General features: G+C 40.5%; 1 protein-coding gene across 2 annotated transcripts in view; it reads right to left on the reverse strand.

Annotated features, from left to right (window-relative positions):
- Cep83 (centrosomal protein 83) overlaps positions 1-26,262 on the reverse strand; it is a 122,997-nt gene that overhangs the window by 6,451 nt on the left and 90,284 nt on the right. For both annotated transcript variants that reach the window (XM_037196807.1, XM_037196808.1), the window contains 3 exons: positions 18,628-18,703; positions 16,732-16,889; positions 14,486-14,615 (listed from right to left, as the gene is read on the reverse strand). In XM_037196807.1, the coding sequence (XP_037052702.1) occupies positions 14,486-14,615; positions 16,732-16,889; positions 18,628-18,703 (364 nt within the window). The remainder of the gene's footprint in view (positions 1-14,485; positions 14,616-16,731; positions 16,890-18,627; positions 18,704-26,262) is intronic.

Genomic DNA, 26,262 nt, shown 5'->3' on the forward strand with positions numbered 1-26,262 from the left:
GGAGAGGGTGCCTGAACTGTCCTTCTCCTGTAATCAGACTGGTGACTTCCCTAATTGTCATCATAGAGCCTTCATCCAGTGACCGAGGGAAGCAGGTGCAGAGATCCACAGCCAAGCACCAGGCCAAGCTCCAGAAGTCCAGCTGAAGAGGGGGAGGAAGGTTGGTACGAGCCAGGGTGGGTCAAGGTCATGACAGAGAAACCCACAGAAACATCTGACCTGAGCTCATGGAAGCTCACAGACTCTGGACCAACCTAGGCTCTCTGCATATGTGTGACAGTTGTATAGCTTGGTCTGTTTGTAAGGCTCCTGGCAGTGAGATCAGGACCTGTCCCTGGCACTTAGCTGGCTTTTGGGGACCTGGTTCCCATGCTGGATTACCCTGCCCAACCTTTACACAGGGGGAGAAGCTCTGTCCTCCCACAACTTGGATGTGCCCTGTTTTGTTCAAGCCAGGGGAGGCCTGTCCCTTTCTGAATGGAGACTGAGGAGGAGTGGGCGGGTGGGGAGGGTAGGTAGAAGGGAGAGGGGAACGGGCAGAGAGGAGGGAGAGAAAACATGGTAGATATGTAAAATGAAGGAAAAAAACTGGCAATTATATATATTATTATATTTATATATTATATATATATATATGGACCTTTCCAGGCAAGATGTTTTACAGGAGTTCCAGTTTGCACATTAATTTACATGCCTTTTCAGTAGCAAGCTTTATATTACCAAATTTCTCAGAATTGGAAGATATTTTCAAAACCAAAGTGTGTAACTCAAAGGAACTTTAAATGTGTGTGTGTGTGTGTGTGTGTGTGTGTGTGTGTGTGTGTATAAGAATTTATCATCTTAATTCTTGGAAAGATTAGAAAATTTTGTGTTGTGAAATTGGAATACTGGCAAAAATTATCATTAGATTTAAGCTTCTACAAATAGTCAAAAGTCCAAAATGATTTTAATCTTTTTTTAGTAATAAATGGCATTAATACAGTGTGAATTCTTAGAAATACAAAAGAATTGACCAAACAACACATCTAAATTTTAAAAATGTTTTGAGGGTCTAATTCTTGTATTTGTTATAGAAAATGTAAAAATATAGATATTTGGCTTTAAAAACAAGTGTAGAACAGAACTTTCCAAAACAATAACAATAAACACTTGTTAATTTTTAAAAAAAAAAGGCACCTTTCAAGAAAAAAAATTTTTTTTCAGAAAATTTACTTTTATTTTGAAATTGTCAATCATATCTTTTATAGTTAGTTATTGTAGAATATTATCTTAAGGTGTGTTACTTTTGTTTATGTTGCATATGTTTAACTCTGTGAAGCTGTGTTACTGTGCCTGTGTAAAACACCTGATGGTCTGTCTAATAAAGAGCTGAACGGCCAATAGCGAGGCAGGAGAAAGGATGGGTGGAGCTGGCTGGCAGAGGAAATATATAGAGGGAGAAATCTGGAGTGAGAGAGCTAGCAGCTGGAGGCGGAGGAGGACTCCAGGGCAGCCACCCAGCTACACAGCAAGCCATGGAGTAAGAGTAAGATTTACAGAAGTAAGAGAACAGGAAAAGCCCAGAGGCAGAAAGTAGACAGGATAATTTAAAGTTAAGGAAAGCTGGCAAGAAACAAGCCATACTAAGGCCAGGCATTTATAATTAAAAATGATCCTCAGTGTGTGATTTATTTGGGAGCTGGGTGGCGAGGCCCCAAAAGAGTTAAAACAGCCAAAAGCAGTGAGTACTTTCTGTGCCCTATTTAAGAAAGGTTCTTTATTCCAACATCCTATGGTTTTCTCCCAAGTTATTTTATACTGGCTGTATTTACTTTCACCTTTCACTTCTAGGCACGTGAATCCTTTTTATCCACATCATAGTGTTGAGTGAAGGACAAGTGGTGGATAGACAGCCCTCAAGATCCCTCTCTCCTGAAAGGCTGGAGTGGACATCTCTGCAGCAAGCTCTCACTTGCTTCATGTATCTCCGAGACAGCCTTGGTTACGCTGCTCCTCCCAATACTCTGTACGGTTTACAGTCTATTTACACAAAGGAATGTCCAAAGATTTCGATTATATTTAATTTGTAGATCTACTTGTGAAGAACATGGATCAATAATGAATTTCCCAAAGCATGAACATGATACAGTTTTCTTCTTTAATCATTCTTTAAATTTTTCAGAATACTCTGTAGTTTTAAATATAGATTTTTATATATCATAAGATTCATGCCTAAATATTTAAATTTCTTCTGCTATTGTAAATGAAATTTACATATTTCATTTTGCAAGTTGTGCATAAAGATAACTAGCTTGTTGCCTGACTTTTTAACCATCAACTCTAAAAAGTTACAGATCTTAAGTTGGGTGTGGTGGCAAGTCTTTAATCCTAGCACTCAGGAGGCAGAGGCAAGAAGCTCTCTCTGAGTGCAAGGTCAGCTTTGGATACATAGCAAGACTGTCTCAAAAAAATAAATCAAGCAAATAAATAAACACCCCAAACCTATTTTAATACTTCCTGCTAGATTTGTTTCATGTATAATCATTTAATTTATGAATGACAATCTTACTCCTTCCTCTCCAATCATTATATCCATTTCTTTTTATTTTATTAAATTAGCTAGCACCTCCTACAAAATAATGACCAAAATGTTGATAGTGGACTGATTTGTCTTGTTCCTGAACTTGGATGAATAAGGGAGATATTGAATATGTTTAATCAGTAAGTGTGTTAGCTAGAGGATTTTGTAGGTACCAATGATCACACTGAACACCCCTTCTACTACTAACTTGGTAATAGCTTCTGTTAGGAAAGGTACTGGATTTCTTCAGCAGTTCTTTATGTCCAACAGACAGTCACAGTGGTTTGCCTTCTATGTTGATAAGTCACTAAACTATACTGGTCAGTTTTGCAGGCTAACCCACTTTTAGTCTTGGAATGAACCCTACTTACATTATTTAATATATAATTATACTGAGTTTGCTAATATTTACAACTTTGTACCTCTTACGACTGCAGCAGATTTGAACCTCATAAAATACATGAGGACACTCTTTCTACTTTTCTATTACTTGGGAAAATTAAGACTAATATTATTTTTCCTTAATTATTTATAAGAATTTACCAGTGAAGCCAAAGGAGGAATTTTCTTTGTGGGAGGTTTTAATTAAAGATCCCATTTCTTTATCCTTAAGAGAAGTAAGACTCCAGATTTCCTAATTATCCTCATACCTGCTTCATTAAGATGTTCATGGAGTGTATTACTTTCATTTAAATAGATAATCAGCATGATTATTTTTATAATTTTCTTTTTATTTTTACTATTTATACATTATGTAGTAGTAACCACTTTTCCATCAATGATAAACATTTGTCTTTGTTTAATCAGTCCTTTGAGGTGTCTGAGAATTCCCAACTTCACCAATCTTTTCAAAATCTGTCCCTGAGACGGCTTGGCTCTCATCTGGAGTGTGTTCATATTTGTTGTCATTTTCTTATATGCCCGGCTTTACACTTCGGAAACACCACTTTACTTTTGTGTGAGGGCCATATGCTGCAGGACACACGTGCCACTCGGAGGACAGCTAAGAGCTGGTTCTGGTAGGGACTGAACTCAGGCAGGCTCCCATGCATGGCAGCAGGCACCTTTACACACTGGGCCATCTCACTACCCCGGGGTGGGAGGGACTGAACTCAGGCAGGCTCCCATGCATGGCAGCAGGCACCTTTACACACTGGGCTATCTCACTACCCCGGGGTGGGTATTTCTGTGAACTATTTCTTACAGCAATTTAAATTGGCAAGAAAGCCTAACAAAAAGTGGAAACTTTCCAGCTGCTGCCTTCTCCACTCAACTTACATTATTAACTTCTTACATTGCTAAGGAACACTTGTCAAAACCGATAACCAACACTAATGGATCATTGAACCCAAAGGGTATAGTTGCACAGGGGCTTATTCTTTTCTCCAGGCATCTCTACGGCTTTACACCAAATGTTCGTCCTGTTCTCTACTCTGAGAGCACCACACCATGGTGCTCTAAGTACTCATTCTCTCCTCCATCTTCAAAGCCTAGCAAGCACCGACCTTTTCACTCTCTCTCTAGTTCTGCTTTATCATTATTATACTTGGAATCATATTCTTTGAGCTAGCAAAATGCACGTAAAGTTCTTCACTGTGTGGCTTAGCAACTCCCTTCTTCTTACTGCTAATAATAAACTACATGAGTGTACCACAGTTTATCCATCTACCTACTAAAGGATACCTTGATTGTTTCCAAGTATTAGCATAAAGCTGCTATAACTGTGTTTCAGTTCTTCATAAAGATGAATGATCTAGCCAGGTGGTGGTGGCGGTGGTGGCACACGCCTTTAATCCCAGCACTCGGGAGGTAGAGCCAGGTGGATCTCTGTGAGTTCGAGGCCAGCCTGGTCTACAGAGCGAGATCCAGGACAGGCACCAAAACTACACAGAGAAACCCTGTCTTGAAAAACCAAAAAGTAAATAAATAAATAAAAAGATGAATGATCTAAACTGATTTGAGTAAATACCTTGGAATGTAACAGATGAGTCATAAAGAGTTTATATACATTGTATAACACTGACCAAAGTGTCGGGTGTTGGCAAATTCTGCATTCCCACCAGCAATGAATACAAGAGTTCCTGATCCTCTACGTCTCTACTAGTAATGGGTTGTGTATTGGATTTTAACCACTCTGGGTGCATAGTGTTATCAGTGTTATCTCCATTTTGTATTTATGTAGACTGTGCATCACATATAAAAATCTGAAGAAATAATTCCCTACCCATAGTAATGTTATTTTTCTTAAAGTAGAGTCACATTTGTTTCTGGTAGGCAGCTAGGAACATTAGCCATATGTATACGTTTAATTCACGTTTAAGAACTGAGACTTGAAGCTCTGCTTCAATGTTTACAGAGTCAGGTTTACCTTTGTCCAAGAGTGAATCTCTGTAGGATCCCAACCAAAGCACTAGAAGATTTATCTAAACTCCTGTTTGTGGCGGTCTGAAATCCAATTATTGCTCCCCAACCCCCTAAGGCTGTCCAAGCTTTGCTCAACTTCTTAGCCTCCCAGCTTTCTCTTCTGGAACCACAAGTTTCCCTTCAGGTAAAAGCAACCCCAAGTACCATGCTCACCCTCTAGGAACTACACTTCAGGACACTGGTTTCACTGACTTGCTAGCTCTCTGGGATCTTCATGGAGATATGTTATACAATTCTTCCAGGTGTTGTCATGGTTAGCTTCGTCTTGCTCAAACTATTTTGGCAAAATATTTGAAATCTTGGGTAATTTATGAACAAAGAAATGTATTTCTCTTTATTCTGGAGTTTGGGAAGTCCAAGATCACAGTGCTGATAAAAATCTGATGAGGACCTACTTCCGCACAGACGGTGCCTTCTCATTGGCTCCTAACAAGTCAAAAATGACAAAGACAGTTTTTGTGGCCTCTTTAATGAGGGCATTAAGCCCAATCACTGGGCACTGTCATTGTGACCCAACTATCCCCCAAATACATTTTGTACTAACTGCTTAGTGAGTCAGAATTTCATTATATTGAAGACAGGCGTCACTATGTGGCCCAGTCTGGTCTCAAGTTCACAGTAATCATACTGCTTCAGTTTTTGGAATGCTGGGGTTCGAGGGGTACATTAGCAAGCCTGGCTTAGATTTCATTGTATAAATCTGGGTGAGGGACAATCAAATCATAGCCTATGGGTACATCTGATTCACCTGTTTCCTAGTCTATGTTAAGAAAAGTACTACTCCTTTCAGATATTTTAAGACAGCTAATTACTGTATGATCATGTAAATACACAATCTAAAAATCTAGTTGCATTTCTCCATTTACTGGTCATTTCAATTACAGTAAAACATACAAATATTTCTCTTATCAATCTTTCTTGAGGTTTATTATTATTTTAATTATATGTGCTTATATGGAATGTGTACATGAGTACAATGCTTTCAGCGGAACTGCAGTAACAAGTGTGTGTGAGCCACCAGATGATGTGGATCCTGCAAAATGAACTTGGGTCCTTTAGAGGACCAGCAAACACAATGAGCCAATGAGCCATCTCTGCAGACATCAATAACCATTGATTGAGCATGTCGATTAGGGGAATATATACACATATTTATGCATCCACACAACATGTGTAACTGTGTCCTATACTTACTAAAGGTAATCCAAATAAAGAGATCTATAAAAACATGAGAGGAACCAGTCTAGGGAATGTGAGAAAAAGAAACCAACTAGGTTCCATTATTCTGTAATTTACGGGGATGTAGACTGACCTAAAGGTTCTCCAGTAGGACTGGTAAGTAACAAACACTGTCTGAAGAAAATTCCCAGAGTAAGGGATACTGTGAACTTCCAGACAGGATTCTGGTCCAGTGGTGTCTTCATCCACTAAGCATTATTTAGCACATGAACTAAAGGGGACCTTCTCTTTCCTCACTCTATGAAAACACAGCCAGGAGACACCATTTAGCACCAGAAAGTGGGCCCTCACTCAGCACATGATCTATGAATGCACGTTAGTGGACTTCCTAGCCTCTTCAACAATGGAGAACAAATTTCTATTGTGCATGAGCTATTCCATTGATGATGCTTTTGTTATAGCATGCTGAAAAGAATAAGAAACTGTTCCTCCCCGCTAACCTGAATCTTATCTCGTCTGCCTACTAAAGGGCGTTACTGTTCCCTTTATCTTTTTCTGTGTGCTTCTGAAATACCCTACAATTTCTTCCTTCTTGAAAAATACCCACTCCTCCCTGGCTACTAATCCCATTTCTCTGCTCTTTTTCACAACTAAACTCCTTAGACAAACCAATGTTTCCATATAACCAGCTCTCACTGGCTCCACTTGAATTATTCCTGCCTATTTACTACTCGATGGAAATAAGCCTTGTGGAGGTGACCGGCACTGACCACATAGTGAAATCTACCCTTAGTCTTCATGTGCTATCATCATCTTATCATCATACCTGCTAACGTCACTTGATCCCAAGTGACCCTTTGTGAGGCATTTCTTCACTTGGCATCAAGCTCTTCTTTTGGTTCTATCATACTGGCCACCACCTGTTTCCTCCTCTTCACCTTCTAAAGTTCAGAATTCCTTGAAGTTCAATTCTCAGATCTATTCTCATTGAATTGTACTGCGTTACATCCCATTTATATGCTGACGAGTCCAGCTTCTAATTTACCAAACCCAGTCTACTCTCTTCTAGTTATGAATTTCTCACCTCCATGTGGAAACTGGATGTGCATTTGTATCAGTCAGTGTCATATTACCGCAACAAGGTAGCTGAGGGAACTAACTGACAAAGAGAAAGGTCTATTTAGTTCACAGATTTAGAGTTCCAGGCTAAGGTCAGGTAACCCCACTGCTTTGGTATACCATGGCAGGAGGATTATAAGTCAGAAACCACGTCAAGTAGAGACAGAGGCCCCGCACTCCTTTCAAGCATGTTTTCAGTGACCTTCCAGTACCTTCTAAGAGCCACAGCACTTGGAATATTTCTGCTTGAGGAACAAACCTTTCACACACACAAGCTCTTGTAGGATACTACGCAAATATAAACAGTAGCATTTCAAAAGTTAACATGTTCAGGGGATGGAGAGATGGCCCCATGTTAACACCATTGGTGTTCTATAGGATTCAGTTTCAAGTTCCAGCACCCATATGGTGCTCACAACCTAGTTAACTACAGTTCCAGGGGATCTGATGCCCACCCTGGCTTTTGTGGGGCGCTGCACGCAAAACATCCATATACATAAAGTGAGATACTTTAAAAATAATTTTTTTTTAAAGTTAGCATGTTCAAAAATGCATGTTATTTGACTCTCAAACACATCCATTCCGGTCCTTCCCATGCCAGTAAATGCTATCTCTGTTCTACCAGAGGTTCAGTCTAAAATCTTTACCTTCTTAGACCTTTCTCATTCACACTATGAAACCATTTCAAAGCTTTACCTTTAACAGATAGACAAATTGTGACCACTGAGACCCCATCATTAGCTCTCTCCCCTAAGAAACCATGATCACTAACTTGGACTACTACAGCTGTCTTCCTGAGTGCTCTTTTGCTTTTCTATATAACAGTCTCAGAAACTCTTGTCAATTCACAAGTGTCCATCCAAGTATTCCATGTCATTCAGAATCAAAGACAAAGCTCCTGTGTTATCTGTCCTGATACTGTGCCTCCTCATCCTAGACAGCAGAACCTCCTTGCGTTCTTTCAATATAACAAGCCATCTGCATACTTTTGTGCCTGCTATTATGTCTGGAACAAGATCTTCTATGTAAATCAATGAGACATCTTCTTTCCTTTCCTCTAAGTCCTGCTCAAATGTTACCAAATAAACCTTGCCTTATCACTTACTTAAAGGATGTAAGGCTCACTCCCTCATCTTGTTACCTTGAATCTTAGCAGGCACCCTCCTCTATCTGTTTATGTTTCCTACCTACTGTATTTCATGTTCCTTGGCACGGAATCTGGCTACCTTGCAATTCCGGTGAACTATACCAAGTACTTAGCAAGTACTCAACATATTTTTTGAACTGTCTTAGTTACACCACAATGGAATAATACTTCACCAAAACTTGGGTCCACTTAAAACTCAGGTCCACTTAGAACCTGAGGACATAAATATAATACCTAAGAACTATTATTTGGTTTTTGTTCCCCATACCCTAGGACTTTCTTAAGTGGTAGGCTGCCCTTTGTAACCAGGAGGAAGTTCCTCTCAACCTCTCCTATTTATGGGAATGAAGTGACTTGGAGTGAGCGAAGGCTCAGGAGCCCTTAGGATGCAGGAGGCTACTAGAGAGACCGAGTGCGAACATGATGATACTTGAAGGTCCACTTTTCTAACCCACATGGAGGAGAGGGTAGGCAAACTGAGCTCTGCCAAATCTCTTCAACAAAGAAATTAGACACATGGAGAGCTTCTGTGCTGGTGGACAAAATAAGTCCCTTAGAGACAGCATGGTCCTCTACACCCTACACAATTATCTATGTATCTGTTCCATTTGGTTATTCCCAAATCGTGTCTTTTCTAATAAACTGACATACATCAGTAAGATGCTCTCCTGAATCCTAGCAAAGTTTTAAATATCAAAACAAAATCATGGGAACTCCTAAGATATGGCTGGTTTGGGTACCTTATACTTGTGACTAGAGTTGGAGAGGAGGCATTCTTAGGGGACTAAACCCAACTTGAAAGATTTAACTATCATTCCAGGTAGTTTCAAAACTGAATTGCTCAAGCAAGACCAGTTGGTGTCCCGAGAACTGAGGATTGGTTGTTGGTATTGGAAAGCACCCCAGAGTGATATGATTTGGGAAAAGGGTCTTTACAGCTGCAATCAAGTTAAGGAGTGGTTACATTGCATTAGAGTAGGCATGTTCCATTAGCATTCCAATATCATCACAACACAAGACAAATGGATGCCTTCCAGTACAGAGGAGTAATAGAGCACTTACAGAGCCGGGTGCAGTTGCACTCAGGAAGCTAAGGCAGGAGGATCAAGCTGGCCTGGAATACAAAGACAACTCGAGGCCACCCTGCACTGCCTGAGACCCCATTTAAAAACACGGGAAGAATGCAACCTAGGTAGCTGTGTTCCCCTGCTGAAACCTCAAAATCAAGAACTGACTGGATTCCCCTTTATTACCAAATTAACCACGTTCAAGGACCATCTGCCCCCTATAAATGTGTGTGTGTGTGTGTGTGTGTGTGTGTGGTGTATGTGACCGGAAGCCACAGCAGGATGTCAGATACCTGCTGTCAACTCTGCCCTAGTCCTTCAGACGCTGACCCTGGCGGTCACAGGGTTTGGTTTGGTTTGGTTTTTCAGGTAGGCCGACCACCACAGAGCCCCAGCAAGCCGCCTCTCTTTGCAGCCCACAGCACAGGGGTCCTGGGCAAACATCTGGCCACAGCAGCTCATCTTCCGCAACACCAGCTCCTCCTGACACTCTCTGTACTCCTCGCTCCTCCCAAATCTCACTTCACGGCTGACCTCACTGGACTCACCCATCTTCCTGCTTCACTTCATTATTTCTGGTCACCAGCACAGCCGCTTTCCTGGAGTCTAGGGCGTGTCTACACGGATGGGATGCCACCACTTCCTGTCGCGTTCGGTTGAATCTACTTGCACGTCATGTTCTTCATTCTTCCACCCTCTTACAGCCAGAATGACCCCCAGACTTATTTACTTACCAGCATATTGTGGGGTTTTGGTTTGTGGTGGGTTGTGTTTTAGACAAGGTCTCGCTATGTCAAGGCTTGCTCTCAACTCCTGAGCTCAAACAGCCCTCCTCCCCCAGCCCCGAGTGGCCAGGACGACCCGCACACTGCACTTGATTCTATTTTGTCATTTCTCCTCTTGAGACGCCTCTCAAGCTCGTTGTCCTTCACCTTCATTCCTACACTCTCACCTTCCATCCAGGTTTCTGACCTCACTCAGAGTTCCTGAAAACAGTTTCCCGTCTTCAGGTTTTGTGACTTTTATTAAACCTGCTCTTTGACCATTCCATACATGTCTGTAATGGATGCGGAATCCTCCTTCCTCCAACTTCTCTACGACCCACTGGGTTTAAGTAGGGCTACTCGTGTGGTCACGAGTTTCCAACTGTCTAGCGGATCCTGGTGGGCATTTTCTAGTTTACTTATTTACTGGGACGGGGACGGGGGGGGGTGTGTGTGTTAGGGTTAGGAGGGTGTCTTGGTACAGTGGTTCTCAATAGTGTCTATATAATCAACCTGGGAGTGGTTGATAGTATTATCCAGGTATTTCTCAAACATTATCTTCTTTCTTCAAAGAGATGATACAGTTGTCAAGGGTAAGGAGTGATGATGGCTTCTCTTCTCTCAGCATAATGCTAGGCCACATAACATGCTTTATAAAATACAACTTAAAGGCTAAGGCTCATCACTCTATGGGAAAACGTTTACAACAGTATTTGACCAAGAACTACTTCAGGCTGGGCCTGTGGGTGCACACCTATAATACCAGCACATGAAAGGCAAATGCATTTCTGAGTTCCAGGACAGTCAGGGCTACATAGTGAGACCTTGTATCAAAATAACAACCCAAAAACTACTTCAGAGAGACTTATTTTAAAATAAAAATGGCAGACTGTTATTTTGAGTGCCTCAGAAGGCTCCCTGTGCTCGGACCAGGAGACCATTCTTCATACTCACGCTGAAGCAGTGAAGACAGGCAGCAGAACTATGGAAAGAAACCTTTAACCAGAGAACAACATTCCAACTCAAGGTCCCTGGCAGTGCTTTTCAAAAATAAATTAAAAAATGATGAACGTATCAACATTGCATTTCCACCGAAGGCTCTACCTAAATACACTTACTAAAAATGATATTAAGTCTTGTGCTTAGAAGTTTAGCATTCTGAATAAACATACCCAGATGGCATGCTTATCTAGCCTGGAGGGAAAACAAAGTTGCTAGTCTTGAGTTTAAGGATTTTTCATGGGTAAGAAATTACAAAGAATTATGATTTCTATTCTAGGTTACTAGTTTATGGTTTAAGCCTTACTGCATAAGAAAGTTATGATTTTTTTTGACATTTAAATGAAGAACTTAAAGTTTGTTACCCTGCTATAAATTACATTTGTAATGATAGAAAAATTATGATAGAGAAGCTTTTAGTTTGTTTTGTTTTGTTTTGAGACAGTTTCACTGTGAACTCCGCTGGCCTGGAATTCCCTATGTAGACCAGGCTAGCCTCAAACTCACAAAGATTCACCTACCTCTGTCTCTGCCTCCAGGCTCTGTGGTTTAAGGGTGTATATCACCGTGCCTGACTAGGAGGCTTAACCAAAGCAAGGAAATGCTAAGAGTTAACTCCCAGTGATCATGCTGACACAGGAAGTAGACTCGTGAGCGACAGCTCTATGGAGAAAATTTACAAAGCACCTAGACTGGAAGACAGCAGGAAAGTGACAAGTAAGAGAGCGGTGGAGAGAACACTGGGGGAAGAGTGGAAAGTACAGACCGTATACCAGACATCCAAGCCAGGGTCTCCCTACCCTGGCTTTCTGAAACAAAATCTGCCCAAGTAGTCCAGGCTGGACCTGAACTCACACTCTTCTTGCCTCAGCATCCCAAATGCTGGGATTACAGGCACACACCACCATGACTTGCAAAGTTTGGGTTCTAACTAGGCAAATATCTTGGTTATCTACAACTTCAGCTCCCCAATTTGTAAAAGCTATCTCAAAGCTAAGGTTACTTAAAACCCTAACATTACGTGTACACGCACACACAAACACACACACACACACACACCAATCTTTTTGTCAACTGATGAGATTAAGTTCCTAGGGCAGTTATTCCCTACAGTGTGACAACTCCAGGTCACTGTTATTCGCAGGATTGAACTGAGCAATTTCCTAAGACTTAAATCGTAATTCACACATCAGATATTAAAAAGTGAAATAAAAGCTGTGTGTGCCTTCAATCCCAGCACTGGGAAGCAGAGGTAGCCAGATCTCTATGAGCTCAAGGCTAGGCTGGTCTATGTAGTTCCAGGCCAGACAGAGCTACATAATAATAACTGTCTCAAAAACAACAGGAAAGGGTGAAACGAGAAGCTGGAGAGACGGTACAATGTTGAAGAGCATGAGACCTGGAGTTTGGATCCCACACTCTCCTAACAAGCCAGGCATCTTAGGCACACCTGTAACCTCAGCACTAAGGGAAGCAAGACAGGAAAATCACTGGAGCCTGATGGCTTCCAGGCTAGCCTCAAAGATACACCTGAGCTTTAGGTTCAGAGGCATCCTGCCTCAAAGGAATACGTAGAGAATGACAGACGTACCAGTCCTCTATGCATAGGGGAGTGTACCGACCCCATCTTTCTCCTTGCAACCCCAAAAGCAAGAAAGCAAGCAAGCAGATAGATAGATAGATAGATAGATAGATAGATACATACATACATACATACATACATACATACATACATACATAGACAGATAATAAATAAATAAATAAATAAATAGTTTGGAAGTGAAATGGCACTATGTTCTTACTCATCAGGTGGTTATTTAAGAAAAAAAAGTTTGCATTATTTAATAGTGGTAAAATATTACTTTGCAGGGTTTTAAAATATCACCTTCTGCCCTCTTTCTGGTACAACTATGATTAGTTGATAATCTCTGTACCCACCGGATGTCACTTTTCCAAATTCTGCCAACCAAATTAACCTTAATACTTAGGATCTGATCTCTACAACATTTATTCCTAATAATGCAACATAAAAGTTTATCTGCAAAAGATAAACAGCTCATAATACTTCCTAGACATTTCTTAAGTACAGTAGGATTTCCAAGATCATCTTGAGTCATTGGAAAAAAAAAAATCACTGAAATTTCATTAACACCAGTAGCCTCTCAGAATTTATATATGGATGGAAAGGAATACAATTGACAACTAAAAAAGAAAAATGTGCTTCCATTTGGGTAAGAAATACTGGGTTTCTTATATAAGAAATGTTGTCTTCTAATCTCAACCCCACACTACTTTTAGTATTATATAGAGAAGGACTGAAGTCATTTCTCTTATGCACGCAATGAACACTTCACCTATCCACTAACAGACAGACACCAAGACACTGGGATAACTGGTATTCAGTCTTTCTATGAGACACATCAAACATAGACACACAGCCCCGGCTCTCCCCACCCCAGGTCTGCTGTAAGAACAGCTGAATCACCGCCACAATGAGTCACTGCTGCTGACGGCATCTACTACAGTCCTCACTGAGGCAGAAAAAAGCTGTAACTAGTGACTAGATGAATCATCTGGCTACTTAATTTCCATGAAGCACTGCATTGTTTCCAAGAATGTGAAGCTTTTAGACTCTAGAAAACACATGCCTATAAAAGATAATTCAGCAAGCATCAAGGTAACAACAGTCAAGAGTGGTTTCTGAAGTCAGGGTAAGTCCAAGACTCCGCTGCGGGGGCAAAAAGACATTCGTTTCTCTAGTTTCTGAGCTGGAAACACTCTTTTTCGTTGTTTTGTTTTGTTTGACCCAGGGTCTCATGACATAGCCCCACCTGGCCTAGACCTTGGTGGATATTCCTGGGAAGTTCTTAGCAATGAGCTACAACCCCAGCTCAAGAAAAAGGACTTTAACCACAAAAGCAACATTACAGATGTTAAGTGTAATTAAAACAGGTCTAATCATACTATAACTTAAGTGAAGAATGAGTCATACACATTTGTATGGATTGGCACTGAAAAATATCATCTATAAGAAAATATAATTTAACTGTAAAAAAATAGAAATGCACCTGTTGCTTGGATTTTCCCAATTGTCTCTGCAAGATTAATAGAAAAATGTTTAGATATCAAGTGAAACACGCCACAAAACCTCAGCCTCAATTATACGCGTTATTCTTGGAAAACAAAGTCTGACTCTACAGAAACCATTTTCTTTAAAACAACTTGCCTTTTTCTGAGCAGTTGCAGCTCGCTGGAGTTTCTCTTTAGCTTGATTATACTTCTCTTCTCTGTCCGTGATACGCTCCTGAAGTTTATGCTTTTCTTCCAACCACTGTATCTGCTTTTCCTCCAGTGTCCTGTCAGAGAACATGTACACAACTAAGGAATGTGACAGAAATTCTGAGACCAAACAGGCGCTATCACAAGTGTTCTCAAGCTCCCTGCCTGTCCGGCCACATCCTATCTTCTCCAGCTGCAGTGACTCTTATACAGCCACGTATTTCCTCACATTGTCACCTCAGAGCAAGTTTCATGAATATGACACTGTATTCATGGCAACAGACACACTATGTTTACACCAAATCCCCTGGAGTTAGGCACATCTGTCATATCTTTTAAACAAATGAGGAAACTGAAGTTTAGAACATTTACTAAGTTGATAAAGAAACTTATCTATTTATTGGCAGGATAAGCACTTAAAACCTGAACCCCTGAATAATGATTATAAACATCAAGCCATGAAAATTGTGCCTATTAAAGGCAGTTACAAATCAAGCCTGATGCTGGGTGTGGTAGGGAACACCTTTAACCCCAACACTCCAGAAGTATAGGCAATCTGATCTCTGTGAGTGAGCTCAAGGCCAGCCTGGAATTTACATCGCAATTTCCAGAACAGCCAGGGTACACAGAAAGACACTACCTCAAAACAAAACAAAACAAAACAAAAAAAATCAAGCTAAATATTAAATCTTAATGAAGAATATTTTTCTGTGTAAATTTCATATAAATGACATTTTAAGTTGCATCCTAGTAACAACATATTTTAAAAGCTATTCTGCATACTTATCAAAAATATGAATTTTATTATCAATACTATGGCCATTAAAATCAAAATAACAAACCGTGGCATGTTAGATTGCTTGTCTAATTACTCATACAGATTTTAAGTATATTAGCTGGGACAAAAGTTAAATTCCACTCCTCTAGAAATCCAGCCTTTTGTTTATTCTTAGTCTGGGTACTGAGAATTTAACTAAAAGTCGCACACATGCAAAGTGAGCACTCTGCTGCTGAGCTCTAGCCCTGGCCCAGTCACACTGGACCCATGCAATGAACACCAGTCTGATGGCAAAAGTGAGAGACTTAAAAATGCCAGCTACACTGCGTGCCATTAGAATTCTCACACTGGTTTTAATCAAATACGCAAAGATTAAAAGATACACATTTCTTCTTTGGCAAAACAGAAGAAAAATAAGTTAGATCATCTGGAATGTCACAACACATTATTGAGATACAGCTTTCTTACTGTCTTCCATACATAGAACTCCATCTATAAAACATAGACAAGCCTTAAAATATGAAAAACAGAAAAACTGAAGAGAAAAAGCTTTATGTGGTAAAACTGATTGAAGAACAAATTTGGAGAGAAAACTGTCCTGTAGATAAATAAAAATAACGTGCTATAAAAACAAAGCAAATATAAAACAGTATTCTACATTTGGTTTTGCTTTTTTAAATTTATTTTTGTGGTGCTAGGGATCAGATCTAGGGCCTCTGTGTAACACCCAGACAATTTTTCTGAGCTACACCCCGGCCCCATTTTACCACATGCCAACGTTTTCTAGAGAGTATAAATCCTGAGCAGCAAGCCGGGCGGTGGTGGCGCACGCCTTTAATCCCAGCACTCGGGAGGCAGAGCCAGGCGGATCTCTGTGAGTTCGAGGCCAGCCTGGGCTACCAAGTGAGTTCCAGGAAAGGCGCAAAGCTACACAGAGAAACCCTGTCTCAAAAACCAAAAAAAAAAAAAAAAAAAAAAAAAAAAAAAAAAAAAAAAATCCTGAGCAGCACATTTTCCTGTCTACTACTAGTAAATTTCAAGGTGAAAAGAATATAAATAAGTAAATAACTTCACAAAAGAGAAATACAAAAGGGTAGTTCTAGGAAGTCTGTGTGCTTGTGTAACACACACACACACACACACACACACACACACACACACAGAGAGAACACAACCTCACAACTAAATCATTCTGTTCTCTGGCATTCAGAACAGATTTGGGAAAACGTGTTCTGGTATGAATAAAGTTTTTTCATCCATGCCTAAAACTTTTAAAAGCAATTTAGGAGTAAAAGTTCATTTTCTAGAAGGAGAAAGTACACCCCCTAAAAATACATTCATGTTTCAATATCAATAAAATATACTTGATACAGCAGAAAGAAAACAGTTTGTACATAAAGAAGAGCACACTCTACTTTTCAACTTCCAGCTGCACTTTTTCAGCTTGGCTTCGTAAATGCCGGCATTCCTGTTTTAATCTCTCCACCGTGTCCTTCAGCATTTGGTTTGAATTCAGCAGGTCATTCTCTGACTGTGTCAGCGAGGTCACCTGGATCTGCAAATGACTGATTTGCTTCAAAGACAAAAAGAGAAGCAGAAAGACACTAAGACAGGCATCAGGGTATGTGAGAAGCAGAGTCTCTCCCCTCAGGAAGGTCTCTCCCAGCTGACAGGGCCCACAGGGATGCCCAGTGAGATAACAGAAAACGAGGGCTGGAGTCGTTTCTCACTATAACCAAAGCCTTTCAATACCACACACTGCCTTCAAGGGCTGCACCATTAGCAGGTGAGAGCCCTGCTCTGGGGCCATTCTCCAGCAGCACATGTACCCAACTCCATCCCCACTACCTGCATGTGGAAGCACACGGTTTCCCTATGGTATGTCCGAGTTATAGACTGGCTGGCCAGAAAGACCTCAACGGCTGTATTGTGATTAAATAGACCTCACTGGGGACAACTATAATCTCCATCCTTCATGAACCGTTTTTATTTTATCAACTAATAAACGTCTTCATTTTTCTTTCAGTTCAACTTCTCATTAGCCGTTCTCTGAGAGACCTTTCCGAGTTGACAGAACCAAGAGACAAGAACCAAAAGAACCCACCCTCAGCCTAGGATGCAGCTCAGCAGTAGAGCACACTTGTCTAGTTAATGTGCACACAAGCATGAATTTGGTCCCTACCGTCACCAAAACCAAAACACCATCATAAGGTTCAAGAGTCAATAGAAACAAGGCCTTGCCACACAGTCCAGGCAGGCCTCAAACTCATGATTCTCCTGCTTCAGCCTCCCAAGTGCATTACAGGCAAGTAGCACCACCCCAACAAGAAGCAAGATTCTTGGTAAAGTGGGAAATAACCCCATTATATGGCAGATAGTATAAAAGCCACATAAGATTATATGTGCATGTGGAGGATTACTAGAATACAGTAACATGAAATATGGTTATGTCTCAAATTGCTATTTTAGAATAAATTTCCTCATGTAGAACTAACTTTTTTTTTTTTTTTAAACTGGGGTGGAAAGCATTAACTCTATTATTGCAACTTTTTAACTAAGCAACCCTCTAGACCCATAGGATGGTAGATATTCCAATGTCTAAGTATTATATCCATGCCTCTCAGAGAATAAAACATTGTGCCCTGCAGGGTAAGGCCCCAGAACTGCGCATGCCAGCGACACCGGCTGACATGTAAGCACTGTTTTCTCTCAATTAGGAACCCAGAACTGCACGTGCAGAGTAGTATCAGCTGTGTGCAAAAATTTTACATGGATCCTCACTACTCATAATTTAAGAGAATAGAAATACTTCAAGGAAAAAAATCCCAGAATTCAGAAACAAATAATCTTATGCATTTTACCCAACATTGTATAAATATTTCCCTTAATTAAAATACAAATTTCTTCCCATAAATTTTATACAGATGCAGCAAGAACAAAAAAAAAAAAACAAAAAAAAAAAAAACGACCCATTAACACATCACAGAACATAAAATTAAAACCTGAATATTTCTATCTAATTTTAAAATACAGAATGTCAAAATATTGCCATTTTAGCAATAACTTAAAAAATCTGTCACAGGCCACGGCATACCAATATATTAGGATAAACAGCAAAAGTAAAACAAGTCTACTAAATTAAAGCAGAAAACTGAAACATTTTATCTTTATGTAACAGCTTCATTAGTATATTATCAATTATGGTGATTAGATTTCAAAGTCCTGATTATGATTAATTGCTATAACTACATAAAACAGACTTAAAAGGAGCATTCAACAAAACAAAAGCAAAATGTATATTATAATCACACCTGTTTCAGCTCAGCATTTTCAAGTTTTTCTTTTTCTGCTTTTTCAGTATTCACAACTTGTTGTTGAAGTTTTAACCTAAGAACCACAAACAACAAAAGATTATGAATCCGTAATTCATTCTTCCCCTGGACTGGGCACCACTGTAATGAATGGCTGGCTGACAACAGGCACTGCCCTGTACCCAGAGTCCAAATATCTCGACTCCCAGGAGCTACATAGCTGTCTATGACGAATACAGAGGGGCACTGCTTCTTAGATGTCAGCACATACACGCCAGAAACAGCAGCTCTGAAGCAGTGGTTCTCAGTCTGGGGGGGTCACATATCAGATATTTACATTACAATTCATAACAGTAGCACTTGGGGGTCGTACATCAGCTACCCTGCAAATTAGACTTACATTACAATTCTTAACACTAGCAAAATCACAGTTATGGAGTAGCAATTCTACGGTGGGGGGGTGATCACACCATGAGGAAGTGTTTAAAGGGTCACAGCCTGAGGAAGGTGAGAACCACTGCAAGTCTAAAGGGAAGATTCAGCCATGCTTCTTTCTCCTTGTTCTTCACAGTTTTATTTCACTTTTTAAATTTGAGTATGTGCGCACACCACAGCAGTGTGGGGATGGACAAGTGTGGGAGCTCAAGTCTCTCTTCTCAAATGACTCCAGTTTGTACCAAGTGGAGTAAAGAGCCAACCAGGACAAAAGGCAAGTTGGCAGATGAGAAGGGAGAGAAGCACAAGGACTACCAGTTTCAGTGTCTCCAGGGAGCAGAAAACAACTAAAGAAAAGAAGAGAGTCCCATCTTTGAGGGGAGCGGTTCTGAGAGATGACAAGCCCTGGGCATGGACAGGTATACGGGACAATAAAACAGATTTAAAAACGCCTGAGTGAGGATACCATATGCTACACAGCTAAACAGGAATAGTTCATCAATATGGATGACTGATGGCAAGGGACAGGAAAGAGGGGCAGTGTGAGCAAGGTATCAAAGACTCCATGACTGTTAAAAGATTATCTAGTAGGAAATAACCGGAAAAGGAAAAAGAATGGAGATAAATTAGATGCACCAAATATCAAGGGGAAAACCATTTTAACCAAACTTGGTCAGATAAAGATCTGAAACAAGAGGAGCTTACCATTGCCACTCTCCTTGAGGGAAAGAAGGATTCGTTTCCACCTAAAGGGGTGGGAGGGTGTATGCCCTCTCAGAATCCACTAGAGGCTTTCAAAGGAAACGCTGAATCGCACAATATTTTATGGTAACAGAACAAGACGCTACCTCAGCCGCGCTCAGTGTGGTAGTGGAAGAACTAAGGCTTGACTCCCAGCAGGAGGGTGGGCGGGGTGGGGGCGGCAAGGGGAACAGAGGGGGATGGAAGGAGGGAAGAGGAGATGAAGGAGACGGGGGAGGGGGGAGAACTTTATGAAGTAGGTGGTGAGATGAGGAAGTGAAGGATCAGTTAAGCTGAGGAATGGTAAACTATAATTATACTTTAAATATGATCATGGAGGTAGAGATAGGAAGTGGGTAGAGGGTCAAGTCACAGCAGAGAATCCAGCTGGAGAAAAGCTTAACTGGGAATGACGGGACACCAGTAAGATGGCTGCCTCAAATCCCTGCACTGTGTTCCCGTCAACGGCCACGGTCAGAGTCTGGGCTCTCTATTCATGCAGCTGCTATGCTATTTGGACATTCAACAGATGTAGACTGAGCAGCTGACTGTAAATGCGGAGCCCACTTCTAACTGTTGTGGAAACATGATAAATACAGACAGGCTCCACTCTCAGCTTCTTATCAGATAGTGCTGTTGGAGTGTTATCAGGTGATGGAAATTATCTCAAAGTTTCGATTTGAAAAGGCACTAGCTTCATGGTGCTACTGAGTGCTTTTGACAGTATGATTGAGGAACTGTCATTTTAATTTAAAATTTTAATTAACTGAGCCTCAGATTTAAATAGTTACATGTGATCGGTAATACCATATTCAGTGGCAAAGGATCTTGCCTTCACATAATGTCTATGTCCATTACCAAGGGAAAGCAAAATCATAAGACAAGCAAGGGGAGCTCTTGGTGGTTTCTCTATTATCAGAAATTCCTAGAACAAGTCTCTTCAGAACAGCGTCCTCAACACCGACTTTCTGAAAGCAAGTGTTCTGCCTCTTAAGCACCTAAGACGGACTGGCCATTGTTTACCCAAAGGGGATTTCTTGAAAAGGTACGAGGGCACTGAAGCAGAACATTGCTAGAGAATCATGTAATAACTGACACAGGAATCTCTGTGCCCTTCAAATGCTACTAGACCCTCACTTCTGTCCCTTGCTCGGCAGCCCAAATTGTAAAGGAACTGGTTTAAATGTCCAGTACTGAGTCTAGTGCTTCCTAAGATGATACAAAGCAAACAATTCTTCTCAAGACACAAATGGAAATGAGGCTGTATTAAATGATGTTTAAAAGGGTCAGTATCTACCTGTGGGCAGCCAAATAAACAAGCAAACCTAAAGCAATGATATAAAAATAGAGATGACTTTAAGTTATGCAAAAGATACATTAGTTTAAAAGGTATCACACTGCAGGTGATATCTTAAATGTTTAAGCCTCCTCCCTTGGACAATTAGTGCTTTAATTTCTTCTCTTCACCTCTGATATCAGAATACACTTCCTCCTCTCTATCACACATATCCTAGCTTACCCAGAGTGCCTTGTTCCCCTTGACATACCGATAGGCCCAGAGACGGACATGTGAACCAGACCCAAACCACTGTCTAGATTTTTCTAACCTGAACTGACAAGTAACTGTTCTCCTTTCGTTTCAACACATGCACTTGCCTCACAGAGACAGCAGAAGAAAGTTAAAGCAAACAAGGAGAATGGGAGGAGGAGGGAAGAGAGAAAGAAGTGACTTCTATCTGCTCATAGCTGAGCTGTCCATCCAGGCATCCAAAAAAACAAAGAGTATAAACCCTGTCCTTCCTACAGCCATGACCACTGTTGTTAAGGCAAGCTGACTCACACCTAACCTCCTATAATTTGTACATGGTTAATTAATTTTACAGGTAACTTCACAAGCTGAATAAAATTAGTACAGATTCTTTCTCAAATACAAAATGGGGGGGGGGGGGTGCACACACGAGCACACGTCCGCACACGCACGTGCACATTCAAGCACACACAGACATGCACTTGTCTGTACACACACGTGGAGGTCAGACACTGACATGGGCCGTCTTCTTCAAAGGTTTCTCCACTTCATTTTTTGAGGCAGGGTCTCTCCCCTAACCTAAACTTGCTGTTCTGGCGAGACTGACCGGCCAGCCGGTCCCTGGAGCCACCGGCCTCTGCCTTCCAGTGCTGGCATTCCAGGTAGGCACTGCTGTGCCTGGCCTTTTACGTGGGATCCGAACTCAAGTCCTCATGATGGTGCATCAAGTGCGTCACCCACCGCACCATCACCTCTGCCAGGAGGAATACTTCCTAAAATATTATTCTTTGCACTGTGACAGGTTAGTGGTGAAAACAAACACTAGAACACAGTAACTTAAAGCAACTCTCAAGCTTGCATTAATGTCTAGAAGATCAGCTACTTATCATATAGCATAATTTGTAAATGATGAACTATTTTTCAATATTTACATTTTTTCCTGTCAGGACTCATTTTTTTAAGCCCCAGATTGTCTCTGATCTACCACAGACTCTACTAAGTGGAAGTTACAATTATAGATATTTTAGTGAAAAATAAACAGGTGATTGACATGACTAAATTTATAAAACAGTAAATAAGTGACATAATTATGTAACAATCCAAACATGGAAAACTATAAATCTTGAGAAGTACTCCGTCAGATTGTCTATGGTTAAGGTGTCCTTATTTTATGGACATCTTATGGGCCCAATCACATATTATAAATAATCTGGAGAAACTCAAGAAGGATAAAAAACAAATTCTCAAAAGTGACTAATGAAATAGAAATGATTTATATTATAGACAAGTTAAAAACGAAAACTGTTTTGTATTTTATTAAATGCTCCCAAACAAAACAAAACAAAAGCTATGAATCAAGTTTATTACTGTCTTTAAGTAATGACAAGACACTGAACATTTTATCACTATGGCTGCAGAAGCTCTAAGCAGTCAAAGTACGCTCAAATTCAAACAGAAAACCTTCTAAAGGCCAAACTGAGACCAGGACACAATAAAATAACAGATGGGGCACTTCCCTGGGAGGGCAGAGACAGAAAGTCTCTCACAAAGACTGTCCGGAACAGTTACGTAAATATCTACCTCAAAGAAAAGATGGGCAAGACTGGCTGAGCCACCAACAGGGTAAAAGATCCTGAAGAGCAGTTCTTTCATTAGTAATGTGGACTAAGAAGCTTGCCTCAAAGCACAGTCTACAACCTCTTTGATTTTAAGTCATTTATCTTTAATTTTTATAAGTCACTAAGATTTAGGTTTTTTTTTTTTTAATTTAGAAAGCAAATATACAGATCTGCAGGTACTGAAGGGCAGATGCTCTAGCACTGTATTATGAATGCTTTCTGCAAGAATAATTCAGAAAGTAACAAAGCCACACAAAACCACACCCTTAGTGTTAATAGAAAATACCAAACCTCAAAACAACTCTAAGTGAAAGGGGTAGTGGTGGAATACCAACTTCTAGCAACCCATCCGTCATGTTCCCATCTGCAAGACTGCAGATACGTAACTCACCCATTAAAACGAGGAAAAAAACCACAACTTATACTTTGTTCATTAGCAATGCTAGACTATACGACTACATGGTATAAACAGAAAACACATTTTACAAAAAGCAAGTAATGCAGAAAATTTAGGAAGGAGACAAAAATGTGTCGGAGAAATTGGAGCAGTATGAACATGTAGAATAATGACATCAGATAATGTAGAATCACGTAAAAAAAGTGAGTAACCAAAAAGGGGCACCGTGTAATGCAAAAGACCCACAACCGATCATCAGAACATAACTTACAAGTATATTCCCAACTGCATAGCAACCATCTTTATGAAGCAAAACTACAAGCATAGGCAGAAACACTCATAATGAGACTTTAATATTAATTATTTCATACAGAAGCATCAAATGAACAAAAATAAGAAGTATATAGAAAAGTTAAATTTCCTAAGGCAAATCTTAATGGCTGTGTGTGTGTGTGTGTGTGTGTGTGTGTGTGTGTGTGTGTGTGTACACAGCACATAAACACATAAATGTATCAAATGTTACCTGACTTGTAATGGTTCAACTTTACAATGTGAAGGTTGTATGTATTCGGCAGAAACTGCACCTCAAATGTCGAATTTTGATCTTGCACCAGGCTAGCAATATACAGTATAGCATGCTCTCACAAAACCAGCCAGTGGCAGCCAGGACTGGCCAGCCATGTGTTGACGAAGGCAAATAACTGACATTTTACAGTGCACTGGGATGGTACGATGAAGTCAGGCAGTAGTGGTAAATACATTTTCAACTTTGGTAGGGCTGATTACAGTGTAACCCACATGGGTTGAAGAGCAACTGCACTCACTTAACTTCAGCTTATCAGACCCACAAAAACGGATCATACACTACAGGCATGAGGCAAACGAGGTGACCATTCTATGCAAATTTTGAGACAGTCACTCTGAGGCTAATGCAAATGTCAGAGTCAGCCTACAAAGGTAAATGGTACGGCTGGAAAGCTGGCCAAGTGGTCAAGAGAATTTGCGGCTCTTGCAGAGAACCCACATTTGATTCCCAGCACCCACATGGTGGCTCACAACCACCTGTAACTCCAGTTCCATGGTATATATATAACACGCTCTTCTGAGCTCTGAGGGCTCCAGGCACATACATGGTATACATACCTGCAGGCGGACACTCACAGGGATAAAATAAACATTCTTTTTCTCTTTAAAGTTCACACCCGGGGGGGTGTTTCTCTTGCCTTACCCTAGTACTGCCCTTGACATAGTAGATAACAAATGAAATATTAATGTGCTGCATAAAGTCGAAATATTCTCTAATCACAATGCAATGAAACTCAAAATCAACAATAAAACAACAAAAGAGAAGCAAGAAGAGGAAGGATATTCTTTCCTACTCAAAAATTTGAGCAGGCATAGGATTCAAGGTCAGTTAAGTCAACTATTTCTGCTGCACCAGTGAGTAATCACAACATTGAAAACAGCACCACTTGTAAAAGTATTAAAGACCTAGGCATAAAACTTTGGAAAAGATGAGGGAGACAGTGAGGTAAATAGTGCAGGGACAGTAGTAGAAAAATGACTTTAAAAAGGAGTGATGTGAGATATTCATGGATTGGAAGGATTAATATTCTTAAATTAACCTATAAAGTCAATATAATTCCAATCAAAATCTTAAAAAGGAGAGTTTTTATATGTATTTAATTTTAATCTATTTTATGTGTGTGAATAATTTTGCATGCACATATGTACAAGCATCATGTGCATGCCTGTACCCAAGGAAGTCAGGAGAGGGCATGGATGCCCTGAACTGGAGCTGCTGATGGTTATGGTTATGGAACTGGACCCAGTCCTCTGCAAGAGCTACTCGTGCTCTTGACGGCCATGCCGTCTCTCTAGCTCCTAACGCTAACGTCGTAATCCATGAGGACCCAACACAGGGCAGAGAATGAGCACCAAGGAGGCCGACCCTCCACACTGCTACTCAGCGCTGAACTGGGCACCTGCCAGTGCCATTAGGTCATCAAGTCAGAGCTGAGGACTCGGGAAAGAAGGAAAATCGTGTCTGCTCCTACATGAAGTAATTAAAAGTAAAATTAACTCAAATCGGGATGCAGACAGAATATAAATTAACCTATAAAAATTTATCGTCCTTATAAACATTAACAGCAAGAGACCAAAACAAAAGGGAAATATATTCATAACAAGAATTAAATACTTAGAAAAATTTTAACTCCTTCAGAGAAGGAAAACAAAGAACTCAAGGGCCACCGAGATGGCCGAGTCAGTCAGGGTGAACGTGCCACATGCATTAAAAAGTCTGTTCCAAGGCAGTGGTTCTCAACCTTCCTTATGCTGAGACCTTTAACACAGCTTCTCATGGTGTGGTGACCCACAACCATAAGATTATTTCATTGCTACTTCATAACTGTAATTTCGCCGTTATGAATTGTAATGTAAATATTTTTTGGAGCTAGAGGTTTGTCAAAGGGTCGTGACCCATAGGTTGAGAAACACTGCCTAAGCTAAATTAATAAATATGTCTCTTTATTTGGACAGCAAATACATTAATAAAATCAGTCTAATTATTTGAAAATCTAGAGCCTTCTGAAGACCCGCAACTTTCAGAGGAGGGCTCCAACTGTAAATAGCAGTTAATAATTGTACTGCACCTCTTCCAACAGAAGCAGCCAAGGTCTCAGGTAGCTTTGTACACCACCAGGCAGGACTGTGCATTCAGTCCAGAAACCAGAGTGGGTAAATGCTATCTGTCCCCCAAATATGGAAACCCTGTACCTTGATTACTGACTATTGCTTCTGATCCAAACGGTGCAAAGAAATAGGTAGTTACTGTTCCCTTTTTGGCTGAAATCATTTCTAGGGAACTCTCAGAACCAGTGCCTACCCTTTTATTTGACTTTTGTTCAACTTTT

The sequence above is a fragment of the Peromyscus leucopus genome, chromosome 18 (genome assembly GCF_004664715.2).
Source record: "Peromyscus leucopus breed LL Stock chromosome 18, UCI_PerLeu_2.1, whole genome shotgun sequence".
Taxonomy (NCBI): Eukaryota; Metazoa; Chordata; class Mammalia; order Rodentia; family Cricetidae; genus Peromyscus; species Peromyscus leucopus.